Source organism: Lissotriton helveticus, chromosome 5_1 (assembly GCF_964261635.1).
Source record: "Lissotriton helveticus chromosome 5_1, aLisHel1.1, whole genome shotgun sequence".
Classification (NCBI taxonomy): Eukaryota; Metazoa; Chordata; class Amphibia; order Caudata; family Salamandridae; genus Lissotriton; species Lissotriton helveticus.
Genome location: NC_136065.1, coordinates 957,940,047 through 957,966,110, shown reverse-complemented (window position 1 = coordinate 957,966,110; position 26,064 = coordinate 957,940,047). Strand labels below are relative to the sequence as shown.

Here is a 26,064-nt window from a genome sequence, read left to right as displayed (position 1 = left end):
ACTCGATGCTGCCAATGATCAATAGGTATTTCCAATGCCCTGTACGGCGTATATTCAGCCGGGACATCCGAGGCGGTGTAGGAGTGGAACAAACCAGAATTAGCGTCCACAGCCGGAAACGTAACCCAAGAGTAAAACAACTCGTAAGGAAACGCCGGATCTGCACATACCACGAAAATCACAGCCATCCCATCTACTGGGACCTGGTACGTCTGAAGATGGTTGCGTACCGCTACGCGACTATGCTGCGCAATAGCCACCGCTGCCGCCATTACAGAACTGGAAACAAGAAAAAACAAAGAATACTTTGTAGCACAACTGGGTAGTAATCCAAAGAAACCGTTTAGGTAAGAATCAAGCTTGAATAAAGACCTATTCCAAAAAATAGGTAGGTTTCACCAACACCCCGTTTTCCGGAAACGGAAGTGAAGGGGTTAAGGCATGAACGATAAACTACTCGAGTGTCATGATATAAGACCACCGAAACCGTTGGGCGCCATGTTGCAGGGTTTCTGTACTCACACAGAACTGTGCACAGAGGAGTGGCACCTCGGCAAATTAGGATGTCCCAAAACTTACCTTAGCAACCAACTCACCCCTTACCGAGCTAGCTACAGTGTCTCATTGGACATATCAAACACCCAATGTTTAGACAAACCAGAACATGAACTTACAGTACCTCAGGGTACGTGGGACTCATGAACACTCTTTCGTTATATTATCATTACAAACCAGAACATGGAGTAAAGAAGACACATGTGCATTTGAAATGTTTATTTACTAATGCCGTCTTCTCAGGCGCAGTATCTTAGATAATACAAGTACACTTATTATCAGTAGCAAAATTATCAGCATAGTTACTAAGACATAAAAAGCGAATGGTGACAGCATGTTAACATGCTGTAATGAATAAGAGTTAACAACACTTATATCTCACCCTCCCTGACACATATATTATATTATTATCTAAGAAGGTCTCTTTGGGTTGTTTTAGGGCGGGCCCATACCTTAGTGTCCTAGCATGAAGGAATCACATCAGCATACACCAGCTCTCTCTGCATGTGCACCGCATCAAGTGTGTTAACTATTCTCCTGCAAAGCAATATCAATCCCGCCTCAAGCCCAAGTTGGCAAAGGCTGCACTTGTGTTATGACTATGAAGGCGTGGAGATCAGACCTCATAACAATTCCATATCGTGTTGCTCCTGAAACTTCAGCACTCTCCGTGCAGACATGTTTTATTAAACAAAGCAGATATCAGAGCAATAACATATTATTCTCACATTCACCACGGCAAACTACTAGGTTGAAAGCTAAGTCAACAAATGAGGGTCGTGTGCAGAAGTTGCAAGAAAGGAAAAATGGCGTTTAAATCTGAAATGTACCTATGCTAACTTAACACGAAATATGGATATATAGGAGCTATACAACACTGTCCTTTGTTACTGACACATGCATGTGAATAGGGCAGGTTCCAAGTTGTTTTAAGGTACCCCTTTCCCAATTTCTCGTACATGCCAGCCTGTATATATTTTTGGCAGTATTGAAACCTGAAGGTTGACATTGGAATATTTATGATTCCGTGGATTATCCATTCACTGACAGGTCGTTCTGACATTGTCATTGGTAATCTTTCTAGTTTTTCAATGCTCAAGATTGTATAATCAGCACCCTTCTGCGCCATACCGATTTGTCTATCAGTAAGGTTAAAGATTTGGAATAGTGACGTTGTGTTGATTAAACGCCAAGGCACGTAGCCTGAACGCAGATTTTGTAACGTCCAGCCAAGCTGTACAATAGAACGCAATTGTGACTGACCATGTTGTAATAACAGTAAGTCTTGCGATAATATATCGATTGCTGAAGACACAATGCTGTCCAATGAAAAAATTCTGGAGGACAGAGTCATTAACCCATTGTCCACTACAGAAAGTGATTTTTCCAAATTAATACGGTCAATTTCCCGTATTCTTTCTGCTGTCTCAATTTGAGTAACCTTCCAGGCCTCATTGTATGCTGCATATACAGAGGCTGCTATGAAACGCTTATGACGCTGTTTGCGTGGTCCCAGTATGAAATCACGCAAGTCAGCACCATCAGTAAGTAAAGTTAGGTGTTGCTTAATTTCAGGCAGTGTGGAAGTTTGTAGCCATTGAAGGCATAATTTGCCCACACTGTAGGTTGTTATTATCCCTGGGTGATGTCTTTGGGGATATCTAGGGTCTGGCCTGTTCATTTTGAAACCCTGTGTTTTATTCAGGAATCTATCTTGACAGTTATTTGTATCTGTGGGCCAGATCAACCATTGTTTCCAATCAGGATGTGTTCTGTTTTGGTTAAGTATATGGTTTATGTCTATTTCTTCATCTGTATCAGAGTTATTGCTAAACATTGTTGGCTTTGGAATAGACAGGTTATTTAAATCTTTGATTTTGGCTAAGCCAAGACAGGTGGTTTGTTGAACAGTGTCATTTAAAAATATCATTTGTTCTGGGATCATGCAGGCTCTAAACAAAGCTTCTAAACCCTGTACTTGCCATTCTTTTGTACCCCAAACACTTTTCAAATCAACATTTTTGTCCCAATAATTAAATCCAAAAGTATTCATTTGTTCAAAGAATAAGTCAGAATAAATCAATTTTGTGTTGGTTATCATGGTTTTGGTCCCTGTCTTGTTTGACAATTTAAAATAAAATGTTTCCGCATTACTTGTGTTAAAACCTGAAAAATATGAATATTTGCCATACACGGTTCTTGAGCTCCCTTTTGGAGGTGTAGCACAATGTTCCCATTGATTAAAATTTAAAACATTTCTAGGTTGTGCAGATTTATGCAAGAAATGGTTACCATAATGGTTATAGCAATACATACTATCATAATTTGTAGAACCTTGCAAATAATCATGTTTTGTAAATTTAGCAGACATTACTAAGTCAGACATCATATTGTTTATACTTTCAAAGTCCCAATCATCAGCAAATGAGTTTGGTTTTGCAAAGTCACTCAAAGAGATCTTGATTTGGTGTGGATATTTCAGGATCTCGACCGGACCATAAATTTCATAGTCAGTGTTGTCCCAGGCTACCCCACCAGGTATTGGAATTGCTGTGAAGTTGGCTGAAGAAAGTTCTGAAGAAAGTTCTCGTTTCTCGACGTGTGAAGATGTGTGTGGTTTGAAGACCAAGTTGATGTTCTGACTTGCTGTGTCCATTTTAGCATATTTTCCCTCAATGAAGCGTCCCAAGGTAAATACCATGATGAGCCAAAGTATGAGGATAAATGCACCAAAACCCACCCAAAATTCAATCCATGGAGAAATCAGATATGTTTCTTTTAGTTGTTTCAAAAGTTCCTTCGCTTTGTCTTTAAAGGATTTTGATGATGGCTGTGTCTTTTGTTCGCTGAAACCGTCAGAGGAATCATCGAAGTTGATGAAGTAACCGGATGCAGTTCTGTCAATTGTTCCAATTGGTTCAGGATTTTTGTTTCTTGCATTTTCACTTGGTACTTCTGTATAGATTGGTGTGTCTCTGCTAAATGTCTTTATTTGGCTTTTCAGAGGTCTTAGTTCTATTGCATTGTTGCATAGTCCTTGTTGTTCTTCTGTAGGCGTTTCGAATGTGATGAGCCTCTTTGATAGGACCTCTGTACTGGTAGCAAACCTTGGTGTTCTGCTACTTATCGGGAGTCCACTTGGCCTACCGTTGGTTATCGGCCACATGTTGTGGTTTTACCAGGTCGATGGATACAACTCGGTTCTCCTTTTTTCCAGCAAGTGGCGGTAGTACAACTGATCTTGTCCCGTTGACAGACAATACAGGAACTGCTTTTCTGTAAGAAGGCCCAAATTCCTTCTTTACCGCGATCTTCTCCCTGACTAGATCCCCGACTTTTGGAATCCAGACAGGTCTTGCTGGGACAGGTGGTGAATCTTCAGTGGTCGTTGGCTGTTCTTTCAACTGTATGTTGCTCAGGTCTTTTCTTGTTTTGTTTAAGTCCTGCAAAATAGCCAAACGGTCTTTGACATCAAAGCTTTTTTCTGTTACCACTGAAGTCTGACTATCAAGGTCAGAGATCAACATCCTAGTTCTGAATAATAATTCGTACGGACTGAATCCCTTCAGAGAATTTCTTGGCAAGTTATTTAGACTACGTTGGACACTTATTAGATGTTTGACCCACCCAGCTCCCGAACCTAATATCCTTTCTATTATAGATTGCTTTCTGTCTTGGTTTTTTCTTTACACCATCCCATACCCTCAGAAAGGAAGTGAGAAGATTCCCGCTGGGCTGTGCTCATTTGGCCATTCTTTCCCTCCCCCAGGCTGGATTGCCTGAGAAAAAGAAAAAAATGGTCGAACGTAGCATGCTCTTAGCGTATATGCCATTTAGACTCGCAAATCTTGTATAACAGTCTGGACGTCAGCCGAGTGCTGTGGATCTACATTATAAGTGGGAACTAGCCTGTATATGTTAATCGTAAGCCATTCTTTTTAGTGGTGATGTTATCTGCCTTGATACGACGAGGTATTAAACTGCTTCTCTCCCCACTGCGATCTCTGTTGCAGTTTGGGCAGTTTTTTACAAACATGGTGTAGTGCAGGCTCATGCCTGGCCACCAGTACCGTGATTGTAATTCTTCCAGAGAATCTTTTAATTTAAGGTGTCTGAGACCCTCGCCCATGTGTGCGTCTGCGATTAACAAGTTTCTCCTGTCCATGTTTGGAATCACTCTATCCCCCACTCCAGGGATTCGAGCAAAAGGAATGGAGTTTGCATCTATGATGTATGTGTAATTGAGTGGATAGTTGATCGGTAACGCCGAGCAGTCGCCTTTTGATGACGTTTTTACTGCTAGCAATGTTTCGCCGTCAATGTATTTTAATGTACGCTTTTTTCGATCTACGGGAGCCGGTTTACTGGCTGCCGCTGCGGCTGTTTCAGCCAATGAATTCCCTACAACGTGAACGCCATCACGCTGGTGACTCAGTGAGTGTGTCACGTGAGTCTTTGGTAGTTCTTTTTTCAAAAGAGCTACCTGTTCCCAGAGCAGTCTCTGCTTTATTGGTGCATCCGTGTCATCTTTGTAATCGTTCTGAATCCAGGTCTGCAAATCCTTGTTATATGCTTTGACGCAGAAATATGAATCTGACACTATAAGTGTCGGGAATTCGCGATCCGCATTATCTAGCGCCATTTTCAAAGCTAATATTTCAGTTTGTAGTTCTGAATTAGTTTCTACTGAGTGTGATTTTGTTAATAGAGGTCTTAGTTTACCTCCGTGCCACACTTCTTTTGTAATCTCACATGTGGGATTGTATGCATGTTCTCCCCAAACGGAGGGTTGAGCATGTCCGTCTGTATAGATTACACAGGCGTAATGTCGTAGAGGCAGAATGTCGATTGGCAGAGGATACGTTTTTTCATATTTTAGATTTTTTAATTCTTCTAGTTCTGGATCAAAGAAGTAATATACTTTGTCCGTTGTGATTGAATTTACCCATTGTAACCATTCTGGATCCAATGTTGTTGTTGGTAAATTACACGGTGTTGTTAATGCCTCAAAGGCTGATTCTGCTGTTCTGACTGTGATATGTCTACCGTCAGCTATGTCTTTTTCTCTAGCTATTGCGGTTTGAACTGCTTGAACAATTTTTCCTTTGTTGTTGAATCTCTGTTCAGCTTTTGTGTACAAATGTGATTTGAATGCAATTGGTACCTTATCTCTCTCATTAGAGGTTAGGTATGTGAATCCGCATCTCCCTGGGATGACTCGGATCACAAGGTTGCGTGTATTATCACGGGTTTCTAATTTTGTTTTAATTAGCATGTCTGTTTGTAAGGATCTCAAAATTTCTGTGTGTGCTTGAGTCCAACTTGATCTTTTAAAGTCTGGTTTAATTAGATCATAAAGGGGTTTGACCCTTTCTGCGTAATTTGCAATATATGTTCTTCCGAAATTTAGGAAGCCTAGAATTGACTGTAGGTTTTTTAGTGTTTTAGGAGCTTGGATTACGGCACATTTCTCTAGGAAATTGTCTGCCAGGCTTTTGCCTTCACTTGATAACTCATATCCTAAGAATAGGACCGTCAGATGGGCAATTCTGGACTTTTTGAAGTTGAATTTGTAACCCTCTGCAGCGAAACCAAGTATTATGGTGTTCACTCTTTTCAAGTGAGTCTCCAAGTCATCATCTGTTAAGTAAATGTCATCGACATAAGATAATGCTTCATCATCATATAGTTGTAGTAATTCTGTTACTCTCGCTGAGAATACCCCCGGGCTGTTCTTGTACCCCTGGGCTAACCGACAGAATTGTTTTTGAGTGCCATTTACTGAGAATGCAGTTAAATATCTGCTCTCTGGTGCTATGTTTTGACAAAAGAATCCATTGGAGATGTCCAAGGTTGTTTTGTATTTTTTGCGCACTATGTTATTCATTAGTGCAGCACTGTGTGAGTTTTGCACTGCAAAAGTTTTGCAACATGTGTTAAGGTGTCGGTAATCCAAAACTAGACGGTACGAATTGTCTGGTTTGGAGACCGGAAACAAAGGATTGTTCATTTGTGAGGTGCAAGTTTCAATCACCCCCTGGTATTCTAGCTGATCTAGTATTTCATTTACTTGTTTTTTAGCTTCTTGCTTAATTGGGTACTGCCTTTGTGCAGTTGGTTGTGATTTTAACTGGACTTTGTGAGGAGGAGAATCCTCATCCCATCCTACATGATTTTTATATAAAGCAGGTGCTAAGGCCACTGCCCACTTTCTAGCAAGTGTATATTTTTTATGAATCGGTATTTGATTCGAGAAGGCAGGCATAATTACTTCTTCGCCATGAGGGCACTCCCTGACAAACTCTGGTGGCCAGTCTTTTTCAGCTAAAAGGATGTCATAACCCTTTGAGAGGTTATCCCAAAATAGTCCCCTTATTTTCCTAGTCTTATCTCCCTCTATACGTAATGTTATCTCGTATATTTTGTGGGGCTTGCTAACTCTGGTATCTGCAGTTTCCACTTGAAGGTATTCATTCGTGTCCACTGTCTCCAGATGATCCATAAGGACTTTGCGAGCTATGCTCACCTCTGCTGCGCTGTCTAGCATTGTCTGAGCCCATTCTACGTTTTTCAGTTGTGTCCTCAGTATTCTCGGCATTGTTAACTACCTTGATACTGGCTACCTTCTTTTTTGGAAATTGTGATTTCTTTTTCAGTTGAGCAGGTTCCTTGTCTTTGGACTTGGCGTGCTCTTCTGATCGTCCTCTTCTTTCCGATTTCTGCGAGGAATTCTGAAAAGATTGAGAGGGACGTGTATCAATGTCTTGATATCTATCAGGTTTTTTAATATTATCCCTATTTCTAAGGTTATATCTATTCCCAGAGGGTTCACTCTGGGGTGACCTTTGTCTCGGGTTTGGAGATTTCTCTCTTCGCCTAGGAGACCTTCCTCTGGACTGGAATTTCTTTTCTTTAGGATTGGATTGTTTGTTCCCATCCCAGTTCTTTTTTGGTGAATTATTATTATTATTAAAAAACATTTTTTCTGGACTTGTAGTCAGTTGCGGTTTTACTGGTATTCCACCTAGACTATCTCTGCCTAGTTCTTCATAGGATTTTTCTATGATTCTGGCAATTTCAGCTGGTTGGTCTGCTATATCTGTCTCTTTTAACCTCTGGCGGATCGCCACGTTTGCTGCTCCACCCTTTATGTTGGCTAGTAATATAGCCGAGACCTGCTTGAAGTCTTTTAGTAATTTCATACCAAGAGTTAAAGCAGGTTCTGGACCATATTCATCTTGAATTTGTTTTAGCACATCTGGTATTACCGAAATGGATGGAACACCGTGCGTTTTTGTGTAGATGGAAGCAAAGACTGTACCCCAAGTGTCACAGTCCTCAATGTGTGGTGCGATTCCCATTGGGAGACATATAGTCAGAATTCTGTGTTTTTCTAATGGGGTGGTGTCAGGAAACACCGCCTCTATTTGGGTAATTTTCTGTGCCAACCAGAATGGTATCTGTTCCCGTTTAGCTGGAACTTTACCTAGGCAGGATTGGATGTTCTGTGGTGTAATTTTATTTGTGTTCCCCTGGTGAGGGGTCAGCTGTGGAAGTTTAATCGCTGGCTGAATTGTTGAAGTCCGCATTACATACTGAACTAATTGTCTGTGAATTTTTAGTAGTTGTTTTAGCTGTATTAACAGCTCTGCTGCAGGCATTCTTTCGATGTCTGGATATGGTGTGTATCCGGCTAAGACCGGCCACGTTGCTCCTGGTCTTCCTAAAGGACCGAGCCTTGTAATGTGATTATTATGTTTTAGGGCGCCATCAAATAAGAGCAAATGCTCTTGGAATTTGAGTGGTACTTCCACCTCCTCGAAAGGAGTGTACTCATTAGGAGGTTCCTCTACTTTGTAATAGTGGAAGTACTTTGTTATAGTATTAGCTGCTGGAAAATGTATCCATGTATAGTATACCTCTGTCTGCCGATATTCGTGTGCCTCGATTACGAATATGACTGTGCCACCTCTAGGTGTCAGTCCATTTTCTATAAGTTTTAAGGTTATAGATCTCCTTGAATGAGTATTATATCCGCGTCTGCTGCTTGCATGGTAGCATCAGCATCTGCTATTTCAGTAGCTAATCTAGTAACCTCTCGTTCTTCGTCGCTGTCCATTTTGCTGACAGGATGGTATTATGTTTATTTGCAGATCAGGTTTCTTTATGTAAACAGAGATTAGATGCACAATATTTTGGAACTGTTTTATCCTTCAACGTTGACTAGACCAAGAACCATACATAGGAGTTCCCTCCTGCGAGGTTTTGGAGGATATTATAACCTTTCACCCACTCCAGACGTCTTTGGAGTATTTGGGAAAAGGGGTCTGAGTGAGAAAGCACGACTGAGTTACTCTAAATGTCTTACGTTAGTTTTATCGCCCTTTCCAAACGCGTTGGGCGCCATGAAGTGTAGCTCCTATTTTCCCAATAGGCTCTGCGCATTGGAATAGTACCTACAGCAGTAAAGGCCTAGGCCAGACGTTAACTAGGTCTACTACTGTCGATACTAGACTTAATTTTTGGGTTTGCCAGCTAAGCTCAGAGTTCGCTAGAAACTTTCTCGAATGTTCAAGGAAGGATTAACTCCCCTGATTAGACAAGAAGGGATTTAGTTTCTGACAACCATAGAACATGACAACTTTGCTCTCCCCTAATCAAGAGTCAATCTCAAGAGTCGTGTGAGCACAAGGCAATTATTTTACTCAGTCAGTACGTGCATTCTTAGTCTCATCAGAATGTAGAGAAAAGGAAGAGACGGGCGTGTTCAATAAAAGGTGTTATTTATTGATCAGTCTCTTTTCTCGTACAAGAGAAATGGATCGATATTATTGCAATACTTATAGTTAAGTAAAGTGCATACGTTAAAAGCAATAGTACAAAATAATACTGTAAAAACATTGATATGGTTTCTGAGCCATATGATGTTTAAAATGATTAAAATATATTTACATACACATATACATTTGACTAAACGCACTCAACTGGTGTTTCTAAATACGCCTACCCCGTGTACCTGACCTAAGTCTAATGCGTGGGCGGGAATAGAAAGTTACAGTTTAAGTTAAGTTTGTTTTTGCCAAGTGAATAACTAAAGAATTCTCTAGGAGGGGTTATTCAGTTCTGTACCTGGAATTTAGGATGAATGAGGAATGGTATCTCTTTCTCTGCTCTCGATATTCCAGGCTGCCTGCGAGGGCTACCCGGAAGCGCCGGTGCTGGGTCTCTCGGCTTGAGATAGCAGCGCGTCTCTCAGCGCGTCAGGAAGGCGGGGCTGCTGCCTGCGGGGTCTGCTTCTGCTCTCTGCTTCGGCAAGTATGGCTGCTCCGTCTTGTCACCACGCGTGTGTTTGCATAGGGCAAGGTCGGCAATATTTATACCTTAAAGGTGCCGGGATTGACGTAAGGATGGACATAGGTACGTCAATAAAGATGTCATACGACTTGCTCGTTAGCACATTCTTTACTAAAGTTCTCTGTGAAATCAAAACAATGGCCGCACGGATTATCCAGGTTGTCATAGGTTTGATTTGTTATGAGAACGTCGTATGCCTTATCAGGGGCTGGAGGAATGTCGCTTGTCTAATTAGATCTCAAGCGTTATGACCTAATCAGATAACACGTTCCTGTGCCGTAGTGTGACTGCGTCAGATAACGGTATCTGCATCATGGGGGTTTTCTTGCCTCATGGGCTGACTGTTAGTTAACTAGCTAGTAAGTTTAACCAGAATAGGGTCAGGAATAGGGGGATCGATTCAGAACCTATAGAAATACACGACACTACGCTATCCAATGCTTTCCCTACTGTTGCACCCACTGGAGTGGGAATAGTAATTTTTACCGCTACGCTATCCAACGCTTTCCCTACTTTGTACTCACTGGAGTGGGAATAGTAATTTTGATCCCTACGCTATCCAACGCTTTCCCTACTGTTGCACTCTCTGGAGTGGGAATAGTAATTTTTACACTTCCACTATCGTACGGTAATAATATTGGATATTATTTAATTATATTATGTTACTATATATATATGTTTTAACAAATATGATTGTAATTTGTTTTATAACTTTCATTAATTATTTAATCACTATAAGTTAATTTAAGTATTTTTAAGTATATTTTAGTAAATAATTTTTTATATTAATTTAATTTAACACTGTTTTTAATAAAGTCGATATTTTTATAAACTATATTTTTGTAAACGAAATGTTTTACTCGATATTTTTGTACTTACCTGTTTGTAGATACAAACTCGATATTCTGTCTGTCGATATTTTGTCAACGATATTTTTGCTAGTCGATATTATGTCCCTCGATATTATGTCAGTGATCCCAACAACCTATCACACATGCATACCTCTTCAACTACACTTATACCACATTCAGAACTACATATATCTGAAAAGGGGGCGACATAAGGATGTTTTTAGTCTCCATGACCATTTATAGCAACTGCATATAGCAGGATCTGAACAGCATTGGTCGGGGTTTCGGTGGCTTGAAGAATGGATGAGCACCACCTTCCTCAGGACCTGCCAGATATCATACCAATATCGCTACACCTAGGGGATACTACCAATATTTCTCCACCAACAGTTATTTTGATTGCAATTACGACCCTTTTCTCCAAATATTATTGCTGCTCTCTAAATTTCTCTTATGCACTGTGCGTCGAGTAAGATACAAATATGTTGTAAAAAAGTGGGTCCTTATATGATCTCTGTGTCCTACGCTCTTATATTTCGCCAAAATAACCTCAGAGGGATAAAGGGCTGAGTGGACGCAAGGAGATTCAAACCTGTGACCACAGCGCGTAAATACAGTCTTGGTGGATTCATTAGTCCACTGAGCCATCAGACTACACCAAATCCTGACTAGTCTTGTGGCTGAATTAAAGATACAACAAAGTCACCTATGTATGCATTATCTAGGCATTCCAAAACTGACCTGTGGGAAACAATGTAAAATAGTTTTTAATCAGTCAAAAAGACCAAGAAGGCAGCAGTCCAGAAAAGGCTGCATAGGTTTGCCTTAAAATGTAGAACCACAAGAGCAAAACTCCCAGCCCACATATAGAAGAGTAGCACCCATCAAAAGCCACTTATAAAAATGGAATCATCAGGAAAAGGTGCAATTGCCTGCCATCAGTAATTGAAGAAGCACCCTAAGGGCATGTTATCATTACCTCTGGTGTCTAAGGCATGGAGCTAGCTACATCCATGCATGCATAAGGAACATACTACCTGTATTCAGGGTATGCAAATAAAATGCTACAACTGGGGTAGCACTGTATGCAACTCCTACTAAAGTAGTACTGTAAAACATGTCGGAGGCCTGCAACTACAGCCTTTAGTGCAGTTTTAAACTGCCATTTCGATCTGGCAAAATAACCTGGTACCAGTCCTAAACATTCCTTTTTAATACTTATTAGTTACCCTTAAGATAGGTCCTAAAGGCTCAGAGGGCAGGAGGCTTGCTTTATATTTAAAATGTAGGGCATGTGTTTTTAAATGTTACATGTCCTAAAGCCAGTTTTCACTGTAGTAATGCAACCACTCCCATAGACTCCCACCAGATTACCTTAGTACACTTAATACGTGATAATTACAGTTTTGGAACATATAAATACGTCTTCCATTCATTTGAATAATAATTTAAAATCTTCTTGAATGGTCAGGTTAGATTTTAAGTTACTATTCTGAAAATGCAACTTTTAGAAAGTTAGTGTTTTTCTGCCTAAACAAAATGTGCCTTTTTGCTAGGGTCACATGACAGTGAATGCCTCTCCTGTGGTGTGTTGTGTATTTCCTCCAGAGACAGGGACAAAAGGGACCTGTGTGTAGAGGGAGTGGTTCTTCCTGACACGATGGCCGGGTAAAAGCTGAGCCCTAACCTGATTACACTTCAAGGCACCCTGCCTGCTGCACATGCAAAGGAACCAGACGTGCCCTTGCCTTTGTCACCCTGGAGCCAATCCCAGAAGAAAAACTCAGTAAAATCTGATTAGAATAGGCCAGTGATTGCCACCCACACAAAAACTGGGACTGGGTATAAAAGCTGGACCTGAGGAAGATTCAGATGGAGAACTGCTGTGCTGTCTGAAGAAGGAATACTGGACCTGTCTTGAAACCAGGATCCCTAGAAGTGACTACAAGAGGCAGTAGGTGGACCTGTTTGAGTTACAGGGGCACAACAAGCTTCCAGAGTCCTTCCCTGCAACTGCCCAGTATCAACTGAACCTGCCTGATACCCATTGCTAGCATCTGCTGGAGTGAGTACTGATCCCCGAGAGATGTTTTAGCAGGTTCTGAACTCTTGGCTTGCATCAAAACAGAACTCCAGGTGATAATCCAGAAGCCTGGGGCTCTCCAAAACTGCCCTCCTCATGTTATCAACAATTGGTACATCTCATGCCAACACGAAGCTCCAGCTACAACCTGCTGCTTGCACTGGCAACGACCTCCTCGTGACACTGTCAACACAAATTTCCAAGGCACCTCCTATGAACTTGGTTTCAAAAGGTAAACTCTTCAATGGGATGAAACTGGTTCCTGTATCCAACCCATGCTCCATCATAGTTGGCCTGAACTTTTAACATTGATCTGGTACAGCACGCCTAGATAACAGAATTGCGTATTGTGCTTCCGGGTGTTTTTGTGACCTGAAACTTTTACAACTCATTACTCTGGATCTACTGATCAGATTTTTGTTGTCTTGGTGTCATTTCAATCAGTAGAATCTTTTTTTCTATTAATTGGGTTGGGATTTTTCTTTTTTTTGTTGTCACTTTATTGCTGTTTGAGTGCTGCATAAATATGTTAAACACTTCTTTGTTAAGCCTGACTGTTTTTTGTGACAAGTTACCAGAGGATTAAGCACAGGTTTATTCGGTGACTTTAGTGGTTCACCCTGACAAGGATTGTGTTTAATATTTGAGTCAGCCCCGGACCCCTCTCAACTATTAACCTGATTTCTTAGAAGTAGCACTTGCATACCATCAGCTTTTTCACAATTAATCGTGTAGCACAGTGGTTCTAACCCTGAGGTCTGGAGACCAGTGGGGGTCCGCAAGGCATCTTCAGACGATCGAGGGATGCTTTACTTTACACGCTTCTTCAGAACAAGGAAATAGCAAGATTAACAACCCTCTTCTCTTTCTGAGTCTGGCACTCTTTCAATAGCACCCATGGAGAGTATCATTCATACCACATGCAGCAGAATGGGAAGGTGCTCTTCAGAAATTGGCTCTGATGCGGTGGGAATATTTGGAGGGAGAAAATGAAAGGACAATACATAGCCATGCTGAACAATTTATAACACCCATCAGTCGGACATAACAGACTGCTACTCTGGAAGGAGATGAATAATCCTGCCCTGCTGTGAATGGGCATGTGCCAATAACAGCAATCTACTAAAGTGGTTTGGTGACTTTTGAAGCACAGGAAGAAGAATGGGAGGACTGATGCCACTGTTGGCCTGCACGCTCCCTGCCAGAGCCATGTCAATGCATCAAAAGGACTAAGGTGACTGTACTGGTTGGGAAGGTTATCATTGTCTATACACTAATCCTTTGAACTAGCCCCTTAATATTTTGAAGTAGTGTGAGAACTGCTTGGCAAGGGACAATAGACTAAAGAGTCACGCAGTGACTCTACTTTCTTTTAGGTACTCTAGCACAGGATCAGAGTCTGCCTTCTCACTGAAAAAGCAGGACCCATTGAGTGGCATATCCATGAGGGAGAAATGTACATCGGTCAAAAATCTAGTGAAGCACATCCATGAATGTGGAAGAAGTACAATACCAGGGCCAACTGCACACTCCACAAGCAATCAGTAGTATCTAAACCAGAGTGGTTAGCATATTTAGCCCTATCTTGTCAATTATGAATCGTCTGAGCCAAGGAGGTCCTTGGGTTTTCCATGACTGCCAACAAGATCTCGCTGGCCATATCCCACAGGCCATGAGTATAAAAACCTATTGAGCAAACAACATTAACTAACAATAATGACAGACTGGCGGAGGAAAACATATATTTGACAAAAGCCTCAATCCTCTTGGATTAACTTTCATGGGGAGTTATGGGGAATGCTTTGGGATTCACTTTTCTGGTTGAGGCTTAAACCACAAGGCTCTTTGGAGTATGATGTTTGGGAAGAAACTCAGAATCGCTAGCAACCTCCCTGTTATGCCTGGCCACTTGCCTATTTACTGGTGGACAAGGACAGGGCTTTGGTTAAGTGGCCATTAAGTTATCCCTGAGGGTCTTATTAAAAGAGTGTAAGGGCTCAGAAGTAGCTAAGCCAGGCTGCAAAATATCTGTTAAGATGTTTGTTTTGGTCTCAACTGAGGACAGTTGTAAATCCATAGTCTCAGCTGCCCTCTGTACCACCACTACACAAGAAGCGCTTTCTTCCACTGAATGCTCAAATGGTGAGTCAAGTACTGCCTCAGGGTCAGCTGAAACTCCGCTTCTCAACAGAAAATAATGAAGGTGAAAGATTCACTTCATAGTGCTTTTGCATTTGGGGGGGGGGATTTGGAGTGACAGGTTGGCATCTAGTCCCACTTTACTTGTACATGTCTTCACTTGATTTTTGATTTTGATGTGGTGGAGGACTTAGAGTGCTACAATGACTTGGATACAAGAGGCCACATTTGTCACATAACGAGTCATGGCCCAAGCACTAGAGACACACCTCGTAAGGGCTCATGACTAGCATTAGTTTTGTGTGGTTACATCATTGTTTGAAACTATAGTTTTCGTTGAGAATATAATTCCATAGCACACTGAAAATCATTTTTTGAAGAAGATGTTGGAAAATTGACAAAATTGACAGCAAAGCTCAGGATCCACATCAGAAAGCACAGACAGAAAGGACTGATGCCAGGGTGCAGTGGTGGCCCTTACATGCGGCTCCATTCTATCACTTGCAGGTTGGAACAGAGCTCCATAGCGCCACCAAGCAACATGTGTGAGTACTGCTGATGTAAAGTTCCAGATCCAGTCTGGTGCCTGGGAAGTATTCCAAGATGAGGTATCTACAGTTAGTAGCATCCCACAGAAAATCAGAAATGTATTTTTGCCGTTATTAAAATTATTTTAAAAAGCTGAAAAGCAATGATTTAAGCAAACTGTTGAACTACAAATCACCATCGCATGTGGAGTACACAAGATAAAATTAATATTAAAATATCTAGAAAAATCTGCAATATATTTCCAGAATTTGTTCTCACATCAAAAATCTAATCATTGTTTCATGAAAGGAATCATAGTGGAAATTCTATTAAAACAAACAAACTGAAGGACAATGCCTAAACCTCTACTATAATAAATCCACATAAGCACGAAGATTTCCTATATAAAGCATTTAGTTTGCAGTGCTGTAATTGTCAGGGTTGTTAAGGAATAATGACGCTCGTCATATATTTTATTTTCTTAACTTACAAATTTCAGGCTTTGGTATTTTCCAGCGACCATCATCATACAGGAGGCAAAAACGACAAGCTGTTCGGCATACATCCCAAACTTCTTGCTTTCGCGCAATCTTTGCCAGATCTGCCCATAACCTTACTCTGCCAAGAAAAAAACACCAAACAATATTGTTTAGCTGTACACTGTATTTACAACAGACTAAAACAATAAACATCTGCTAGATAGAACTTTAAACTCGATTTACTAATATATAAAGACAAATGTACTGGATGTTAAATCCATGCCCTCACAGACCCATCAATGTACACTGTAATGCCAGTTCTCAATGTTCGGGTTTTTCACAGATTATTGAGCAGTAGCCGTGATGCTTACTGTCATTTAAAGATCCGTTTACATTCCAATCTATTGAGCTTCAAATTCCAGTCCATATCCCACGGTCTGAACACACAAGACAAATTGAACTCTATCATATAGACTCTCAAATGTCTTTCTTACTCTCCTCCACCTGCTGGTTGATTGAGACGAACCCTGATACATAATTTTTCTATATGCAATCTTTACTTTTCATTTATGTATGAAAATCCTTTTCTTCAATCCCAAATATCATCTGAGACTTATTTACCTCATTTTAATTTGGCTTTGCCAATTTTAATTTTCATTACTGTTTGTGGTGCTTTCCTGGCCCTTCAGTTTATTCGAAGTCTGTTTTGTAGGTCTACCGCTCCCACTGGTATTTACATGGGGCTTAATGTATATATTCTGATTTTTTTCTATATGAGGATGTCATTCAGTTCCTTCCTGATACCCATCAGACCCTCCTGTAGAAGGTTTCTTGCAGCGCCAGCATCCCACCTTTGACCCAATTGACACGAGGTTTTAGTGATTCCAATTTAGGATTTTCGCTGTATCGACTAATTTAATCCTTCCCAATTAGATTAAATTTTTTGCAGAACCAGAAAGAAGTTGAGTCCTCTACGCATTTCTGGGTTTGCATTAGGACATACCAGATGACTTTCACCGCAAAGTTGACCATTTGCAGAAACAGCCTCGGGAGCCAGATGAAGCGGGATTTATGAGACCTCCACAGACTTCTTATGTTCCGCAATATACAGCTCAACTTATTAGTTCCCAGTTCCCCGACTTTGTGCATGAGTCTGGACTTATTGTACAACTTCAAATCGTGTCCTGGAGCCTAATCACCAGAGACAAACCTCATGCAAGTGACCGACATCTGCTTTTGACAGTTATGGCATCATCTGAAACCTGTTGTTTAAGGAGGGGTCACTCATTTGGAAGGATTCGAAAGGCCAACTAAATGGGGAGCAGAGCTGTGACGGCATCAGCAAACACGGCAAGAAAGGGACTGGCATCAGGGAGTAGGGTCCAAAACGGAGCTAAACTGTCCCACCAAGCGTCACGTAGGAGGGTTGCTAGGGAACCGTTTCCTGATCCAGTCTGGCAACCGAGGACAATTCTGAGGTGAGGAATCTGCAGTTAAACTTCTCCAGCATTAATTAAACTATCGCTAAACTAAATGAAGCAATTACAGCATTATAACATTGTTCACGTTAAGAAGTATAGATTCCTCTTCAGTGCCAACGAGCATTGCTTTAAATGGTCAACACATGTACAAAGTTGACTCACCTTTCTTCCGCATTGTTCTCTCCTATACTTGCCAAATGCTCACCGGCCTTTTGCACGCTATTGGCGTGATGCTGTGCTTTCATAAACAGGAAACTGATTTGACCCTTGGAATTTTTACCTGTGGAAACTTTATCGGAAAGACAGGTGTTTTAAAATATATACGAGATGTTCATTTCAATCACTGCATCAGTGTCCTTTGTGAAGGTTTATCAGAAGAGATTTACAGTAAGCACAAATTACATGATGAAATTAAATAATGAAGTTGTATACAACTCGCCATAAAGCATAACTGCTTCTCAATGCTCACAGTTAAGAGCCAAGTACACTAAATGATCTACTTTATTACCAATACTCAGCAAAAACATGGACTAGAACTGGGAAATTCTCAAACATATTTCACCAACAGAAAGCACATTAAAAAAATATTACAATGGAGTCAAAACACATGGGGATATTTGTAGTTCGATAGTAGGTCATAGGGTGTCTTTTTTCTGAGTCCTTATTTTTTGGTGCACAATTTTACTTTGGTCTTGGGTGCTCTTTAGTCAAATGTAGGTCCATTGTGCACAAATGTTTATGTCACACCAATCTTTTTAACATCATTACTATATTGGTAACACTTACGAAATAGCATTCAGCAGCATGGAACGAAAAAAGAAACTGAAATAAAAGGTCAAGCGTTGAGCACTGGGGTGAAATGGCAAAACAATCATCCTATTACAATTTTAGGAGCAAATTTTGAAAATGTGCATTTTGTGATTTGGATTAATATGCTTTATTTATAATTACTTTAGGAGGAAATGCGAAGTCCCAAGCCCTCCCATAAATCAATGAAGGATAGCTAAGAAAAGGATTTTATGGATTAGGCTCTAGAAAATATGGACTGGCATTGGACGTGTACACTAAGCACACCCTACTAAAACACAAAGGGGCAGATTTACAAGAATGGAACGCAGCGCGGTGCCGCAAGTCATTTTGCTGCGCCGCGCTGCGTTAGTTTTGAAGCACAGGGATGCAACATATTTACAACAATATGTTGCATCTCTGTGCTTCCCCCTGTGCTGGTGCACAAACTATTGCCATGCACCGGTGCAGGCACCCTTGCTCCATGGTGCACAGATTCCTGCGTCGTGCGGAAATTGTTTTTGTGCAGGAAGGGGCACCTTCCTGCACAAAAACAATCAATTGAGATGATTTCCTCTTCCAATGTGTGCTATAGAGTGCAGCACGCATTGAAAGAGGAAAAAACCAAGGAAAAATGAAAACATTTCTACTCGTTGCCCCATGCTACACCACCCCCTAGGGTGGTGTAGCATTCTGATGCAATTCGGAATTTACAATTGCACGTAAATCCGGAAATGCGTCAGTGGACATGGGTGTTGCGTGGGAACACCCACAGCAACACCCATTTCATGCCCCTAACACGCAAAGCGTTGCGTGAAAAGGGGCGATATTTACAAACACAGGTAAAGTCATGCAGGGTGGCTTTACCTGTGCTTGTAAATATCACTCAGCAGGTTGCGTCGCCAGTGCATCACGCAACGTGAAACACTGGCGGCGCAAGGGGCTTGTAAATCTGCCGGTCAAGTCTACTACACTTCCAGAAATATTACAGACTCACATTTACAATAGAAAGTCAACAGCAGGATATGTACGGTGATGAAGTAGCTCTTTTTAAGGTGTACACGAAAATAGACATTCTCAGAAGCATTTAACACACATTAGGTCTCAACATAGGTCGAAATATTATTGCAAAGATCAATTAGCAGAGGAACGGTTTGGTAAGACTTCTCGACCCAAAAACATTTACGATATTGAATGTATAATACCTTCTTTTACAGAACATTGGTCAGGTGACAGTGGTAAAACCTTACACTTATTTAAATACAGCTTAAGCAAAGGTCTAGGAGTTTTTTTTTACTACTCATTCTACACCTAGTTATTTTGAGTAGCATAAGTCTCAGATGAGCGAGAAAGCATAGCGGGCCATGAAGTCAGGTAGCCTTTAAAGTAGGTCTATGTTCAATGTCCAGTCACTGTGAGCATTCATGATTCGGCCCCATCCTTTATTACTGTGGTTAAATAGCTCAGCGTGACTATCCTCATTGGGTAAAGTGCAGGGCACGAGTCTGCATCCTAGAAGGCTTATGCAACTAAATATTAAAATAAAGGCTAATATATCAAAATTTACAACGATGTCCTGGATTGAAAGCAACTGGTACAAAGTAAACTAGTACAAGAAGGATGTATTCATTCTGGGCAGAAGTGATATCAAGTGCAGCCCAGTTTTTGGACCTTAGAATTGACCTACTGCCCTCTGTCCATGAAAGTCTTTGGAAACTTGGGTCGTGACCTGGCCAAGGACCTACTGGCGTTAATGGTTGCATCCTCATATATTTCCATTGAAACCACAACACAGAATGCCTTCTTGTCTCACCACCTCTGAACAGCTATCTGTGGTCACAGAAAACAATTGTAAATCATGAGGTGTGCTGTTCCTAACAGAAGAAAAGAAGGTGAGACCTGAACAAGAGGGTGAATAGCTCCTATGAGGAGCAAGGGCCCTCTCACACCCCAGTTCATATCTCGGGGTTCGTGTGCTGGACCTTTTTGCCTCTGGTCCCCCCCTATGTTAATGCCGGAAAACAATTGACATCCATTTTCTCTGCCCCAGTTGACCCTCGGTGGTCTGCAGAGTCATTTTGTAGACTTTGAGACTTGCCCATCCTATGGGCTAGAAACTATTCCAAGTTCCTTAAAGACAATATACATATATAATTTTGCCTGAGAATTGTATGATTTGCTCATCAGGGTCTATTTAGCCTTTATCATTTCAGGCATTAATGCAAAAGTAGCCAGACATTCTTGGAGTTGGATCCTCCATTTTGGAATAACCAACCTCTTATTCTTTGCAATACTACCAGCCGCATTAGATGCCCCATAAAACATGTTTTTTCATCTACTAATAGGCTTAGTAAGGTTGGCTTTGGTCGGCCTGCTGGGTCATGTTTCAGCACTCCGTCCATCATCTCTTTGTGTTTGCTTTGTTTGCCCTAAGTTGGCAGGGTATGCCCAGACGTGGGTCCCTTGCTCACTTTGCCACTGGATTTAAGCTAGCCTGGCTGATGAGGGCTGTTAACAAGAAACCGGTCCCATGATGCTTCTTTCCGGTCCAGGGAAGACATGGCTTGGCAGTTTGGGCTGGACTGTTCCCATCAGGGCGGAACTGACCGTAGGGGGCACCGGGCATTTACCCGGTGGGCTGCCAAGGTGGGGGTCGGTTTTAGCCCCCAGGGAGCCGTTTTTGTTACAGGGACGCTTTTGCAGCATAGCTGCAATATCGTCCCTTTAACGAAATCGGCCGTGACAAACAGCTCTGCCGTTCCCCCCATCCCTTCCTGGGGGCCGGCAGGCCGAGCACTTTGCCATGGCCGGTTTTGGTTCCCAGTACGGCCCTGGTTCCCATGAGGCACAGGGTCAAGACTGATTTGCATATAACTGTGTCTGAACTGGGGTGACAAAGTGAGCTAAAGAATGATGATGGCTTCAACCCAGATCTGTGACTTGGGGTGAGTGTTTGAAAAGTTTCAGCACTCCGCCTATCATCTCTTTGTGTTTGGGTCATGTTAGCAGCACCAAGAATTGCCCTGGAGTGTACACAATGGCCAATAAACAACCAACTTAAATTAACTTGACCTGATAATTGTCTGAGTAGTAGGTGGGATTTGGAAGAATGAATTGCCATGCTGTTGTTTTTCTACCTTCAATTTCGGTGAATCTATAAGCCAACAAAGTTTGGGTTGACTCGCTGTCATGTTTCTGCTAAGCAAGACGTGATCAAATGTATATTCTTTATCTCTGTGCTAGTTTCAGTCCCTTACACGTGGACTGACCTCTACTTCCACCCATAACTAGAAATAATTAACCTAAAGTGCCCCTCAGCCAGAATATGTGTAAGGTAAAATTTCAGGAGGCTTGCTTAGGGTTCTGCTAATTTATAGACAAATGCAAATTAGAGTGAACCCAGTTAACTATGAAAACACTTATGTTTTTTTTTTAATAAATGCAGTTGTTTTCAAAATACTAAACTGTTGCACAGATCCGTGGGTCATGAGCACAATTTCTACCAGAAAACTTAAGAAGTTACAGTTACAAAGACCTACTATAGGTTTGCGATGCAACTTTTCGTTGGATGTTGGAGAATGGCTCTGCAGTACAGTCTTCTCCGGTTTAGAAAGGCATCCTTTCATTTTCTCTCTAGATCACTACTGATGTGGTCCAGATTAGCTTAAACCAACATAACCCAACCACACAAAAACAGCACCATGAGCGATGCCTCGAAAGGCATGGCTAAAACACAGCGGGAGGTTTTCTATGTTCAGGATACAATGTGTAAAAAATGCTTTGTATACATTACCCTTGGCTTCATTTTCGCTATCAAGAACCGTCTGAAATTCGTTAGGAGCTAGAGCGAGCCCTGCGTTCACTAGCTGTGATCTATTCTTCCGCACACCATCTTTCAGACTCCCCTTTTTGGCCTGAAACAAACAATATAAGATGCATGGATGAAAATATAGATGTATATTTACCTCTGCAATATTCTACTTTTCTACTGTTAATTATGACTAGTAACTGACATATCTGCGATCAAATCCATCTTCAAAATATGAGGATCATAAATCCTGCTCAAGTCAGACTCTGAATCAATTGGGTTCTATCAAGTTTAAAATAGACATGTTTGAAAAAGAGTACAATAAGAGAACGTTGGGCGGGGCATTAAATTCAAGGGAAATGTTGTGCCGCATTTTAAGTTTAGTAATCTGCTAATAAACTCTAGTATTTATTCTGCAAATTTTCCATATTTGGACATTCAATTTCAAAAACTATTTAGCTATACATCTGGATCGCCATATTCTAGTTTTCGCCTTTTATCCCAGCACATACCCATTTTCATTCACTTCCAGGGCCAAACAGATACCTAGAAATTATTATTGCATTGTATTACAACTTCATTTACATAGTGCTTACTACCCCCATGCTAATCCAAAATCGGTATTCCAGTATTCCAGTAGTCATTAGTTACTGTCAGTTACTGGGATTATTCTTGTGATCTCAGGACACAGTTCCATGAATTTCTTTCAGTTTCTTTGAGGTAGATTAAGTTAAGCTAGGTATGATCATTACTAAAAGCCAAGCAAATGGAAGGCGGTAGGAGTAGATTGGCTAGAAGCTGTTTGATATTGCTAAATTGCACAGAATAGTTAGACATAGGGAGAGTTTGTAATTTGTGGCCACAAATATGGCCAGTTTGCTGGAATATAGTAGAGTGAGGCAGTTAGCCAAGGAACAGAGTAGACAAAAAAGGGGGGTGAAAAAGAAGGTACCAGAGCGCTCACTTGGGATTACCACCAAAGTATTGTAGCACACACCCTGTAACTACGGTGCACATGATGAATGAATGTTCACCCCACATTCATAGGTAAGAACCCTTATCAAGGATTACTTGGACGACAATATACTTTCATCTGGCGCACGTAAGAGATTACATTTAACACAGCTATTGTAATGTATTCTTCAAATTTGGTTTCTTCAGCTCTTTTACAAGTTGTTATTGTGATCGGGCTCAAGCACGACGCCGAATGACACTGCAAACCCACAGTTTGGGTTTCTACTTATCCCTAGATAATGAGACTTTACCTGATTCAAAACGTCACTTAATACAGCCTCTTGAAAACGTCTGCACTTATTCGAATGCGAATTTTGCACATAATTAGCAGATTTGCACAAATAATGAATTGAATTTACAATATCAAACCAAGACTTTACATTTTAGGTACAATGAATATTTATTGGTTTTAATGATATTTATGTATATATTTATTTATTTGCGGATATTTGCACACTGACTGTTTTTATCTACAGAGGAATCCAGCAGGAAAACGTATATGTTTTTGTATGCGGGGGGTGGGATGGGGGGTGATGAAAATTTATCAACACATCGTGTGTACATTACTAATGTGTCACCCTTTGGAGTCATCGACATTGAGACAAGGCAGCAGTATGTTTTTTATGTCTACAGGCCCGGTGGCCAGATGACCTGTTTTTACACTATAAAATTGTGGTGATAGGCTAACCATGTCATGTGATCAAGGGCTCAAGGGCCCGAAACGCGCCATGGCGGAGAGAGAAATGCACAAATAAAATTAGCAAATTCACCTGAATGGGTCCGGTTCGTTCTTTATCCTGGTTGAAGCGGATGATATAACGAAGTTCCTGGAATATATATATATATATATATATATATATATATATATATATATATATATATATATATACATATATTTTCTTTGTGCTGTGAACACCCATGCAGAATCTTCGACTATACAGGGAAATACCATAATAAGGAGCCTTGATGAAGTCTCAAACGCGACAAAACATGTGTTGGCTCCTGTTACAGTGAAGAGCTTTCGGAAATCATAATAAATGACTTGTTAAACAACTGAAAAAAACAGGATTGAAGACTACATTACTATAACTGTGTTATATATAATCTCTTACATGCGCCAGCTGAAAGTATATAAGCAACAGAGCAGGCTGCTCTCAAACAAAAAGACCAGCATAGAATGGAGGGTGGGGAGAGGATCTTTAAACAGAAAGGAAGGTAAGTGATCAATCAGTATATATACAGTTCAAGATCGGTTTTCATGCAGGGTTTTAGGAATATAGTAGAAGGAGGCTTTTAAAATAGCATGCACGAGGAGAATGTTAAAAATATAGAAATATGTATAAAAATAGGGTTGCATCCGTCCTCAGTAGTTTCCACTAAGTTTTAGCCGGAAATATTCGCGAGAGCTTTTGTAGCAACTGGTCAGATTATGATATTTGGCTAGAGGAAGGCAGGTCTTTAGCCCCCTCTCTTAAAAACAAAGACAGTAAAAATTAAGCAGCAGTTTGTTGTATCCGCCCTTGGAAGACAACTAGGATTTTTTAAAGATTCTGACAGTTAGAAAAAGATCTACCAGTGTGAATTCTTTTAAGAGGTGGGATGTGTCTGCACTGCTTGGTGTCCTAAACAACAGAGTCCACTCAAGCGAGTCTTCCAACGCAAAAGGGTGTTAAGAATAAATGTGATTTAAGATAAATATTACTCAAAATGACTAACAAGAACAGATACTGGAAATGTAGTTTCTATATGTAAAATATCCAGTAGAGGATACTATATAACGCAAATTTATTGTCGGATGAATGTATTTAACTCTGTTGAATAATGTTGAACATGAAAGTCTTTACAGTGACAGCTCCAGTCTTTGAAAGAACAGACAGATGGAAAGTGTGACGTTCTGTACCTAACCTCTGGCAATGTGTCTTTTGGGAGAAAAGCAACACAGACGTTTCTGAATGGGTCTTACATAATTTATCCAACTGTGAAAGCCAAAAAGAATGATCATCTGTGTGCAAGGGCACATTTACACTAAGGAAACCTATGCACTCACAGCAAGGCTTCCCTCTCTGAGGGGATCTTAACAGTACCTGCTCTATAAGCATAGTGGCCTGGTCCTCCACGCGGTCTGGTTTTGTGTACAAACTGGCGCACAATTTGAGACGGTGGGAAGCAATCTTGAGCTGGTCCTGGTACTCTCCATCGTCTAATAGCATTGCCTTCTCTATGTGCCTAATAGCCGCTTCAATCCTGTCTGCATCTTCTTCGATGCGAGAGAGCTCGAAATGAACCTGGCAGCGGAGAAGTTTCAACGAGCTGGAAATAAACAGAAAAAAAAACATTGAACTTCGTTCCACGCACCTTTTCAAAAGCTATCTAGAACCCAAATTATTGATGAATCCTTGGGACTCTCAGCGCAGTAACTTTTAAATTATATATAAATGTTAATTTTTTTTCCAGACATCTTATTCATGCTTGTGGCAATCACAGCTGAAGTGTTGGTGCAACTGGGAATAAATTGAATTTTTAGATTCCCTCAGTGAGAACTAAGCATTTGAAAGAGCCCCTAAAGGGGCATTCATGTGTGTTTGACTCCGAGACGAGACACAGGCTATTTTATTGTCACTTTCTTTTTGTTAAAGCAAAGAAAGTCATTAAACATATGTATTGTTTACTCAGATATCCTGTCTCAGACCACACCCTTTGCAGTTGTACTTTTTAAAATAAATAAATATATATATAATATATATGTATATGTATCTGTCTATCTATCTATCTATAAATATATCTATATATCGATATATATATATATATATCTATGTCTATATATATATATATATATATATATATATATATATATATATATATATATATAGAGAGAGAGAGAGAGAGAGAGAGAGAGAGAGAGAGAGAGAGAGAGAGAGAGAGACTTGTGCACCATACCTTTGGCTTCCCCAGCAGTGGGACTGAATAACTCTCACCTGATGTGGGA

The 26,064-nt window shown here is 40.7% G+C and overlaps 1 protein-coding gene across 1 annotated transcript in view; it reads right to left on the bottom strand.

Moving 5' to 3' along the window:
• CFAP46 (cilia and flagella associated protein 46) overlaps positions 1-26,064 on the bottom strand; it is a 1,487,057-nt gene that overhangs the window by 1,147,836 nt on the left and 313,157 nt on the right. The window contains exons 13-16 of the mRNA XM_078643461.1: positions 25,163-25,388; positions 22,050-22,170; positions 17,633-17,759; positions 16,001-16,128 (exon numbers count right to left, since the gene is read on the bottom strand). Coding sequence (XP_078499587.1) covers positions 16,001-16,128; positions 17,633-17,759; positions 22,050-22,170; positions 25,163-25,388 — 602 coding nt within the window. The remainder of the gene's footprint in view (positions 1-16,000; positions 16,129-17,632; positions 17,760-22,049; positions 22,171-25,162; positions 25,389-26,064) is intronic.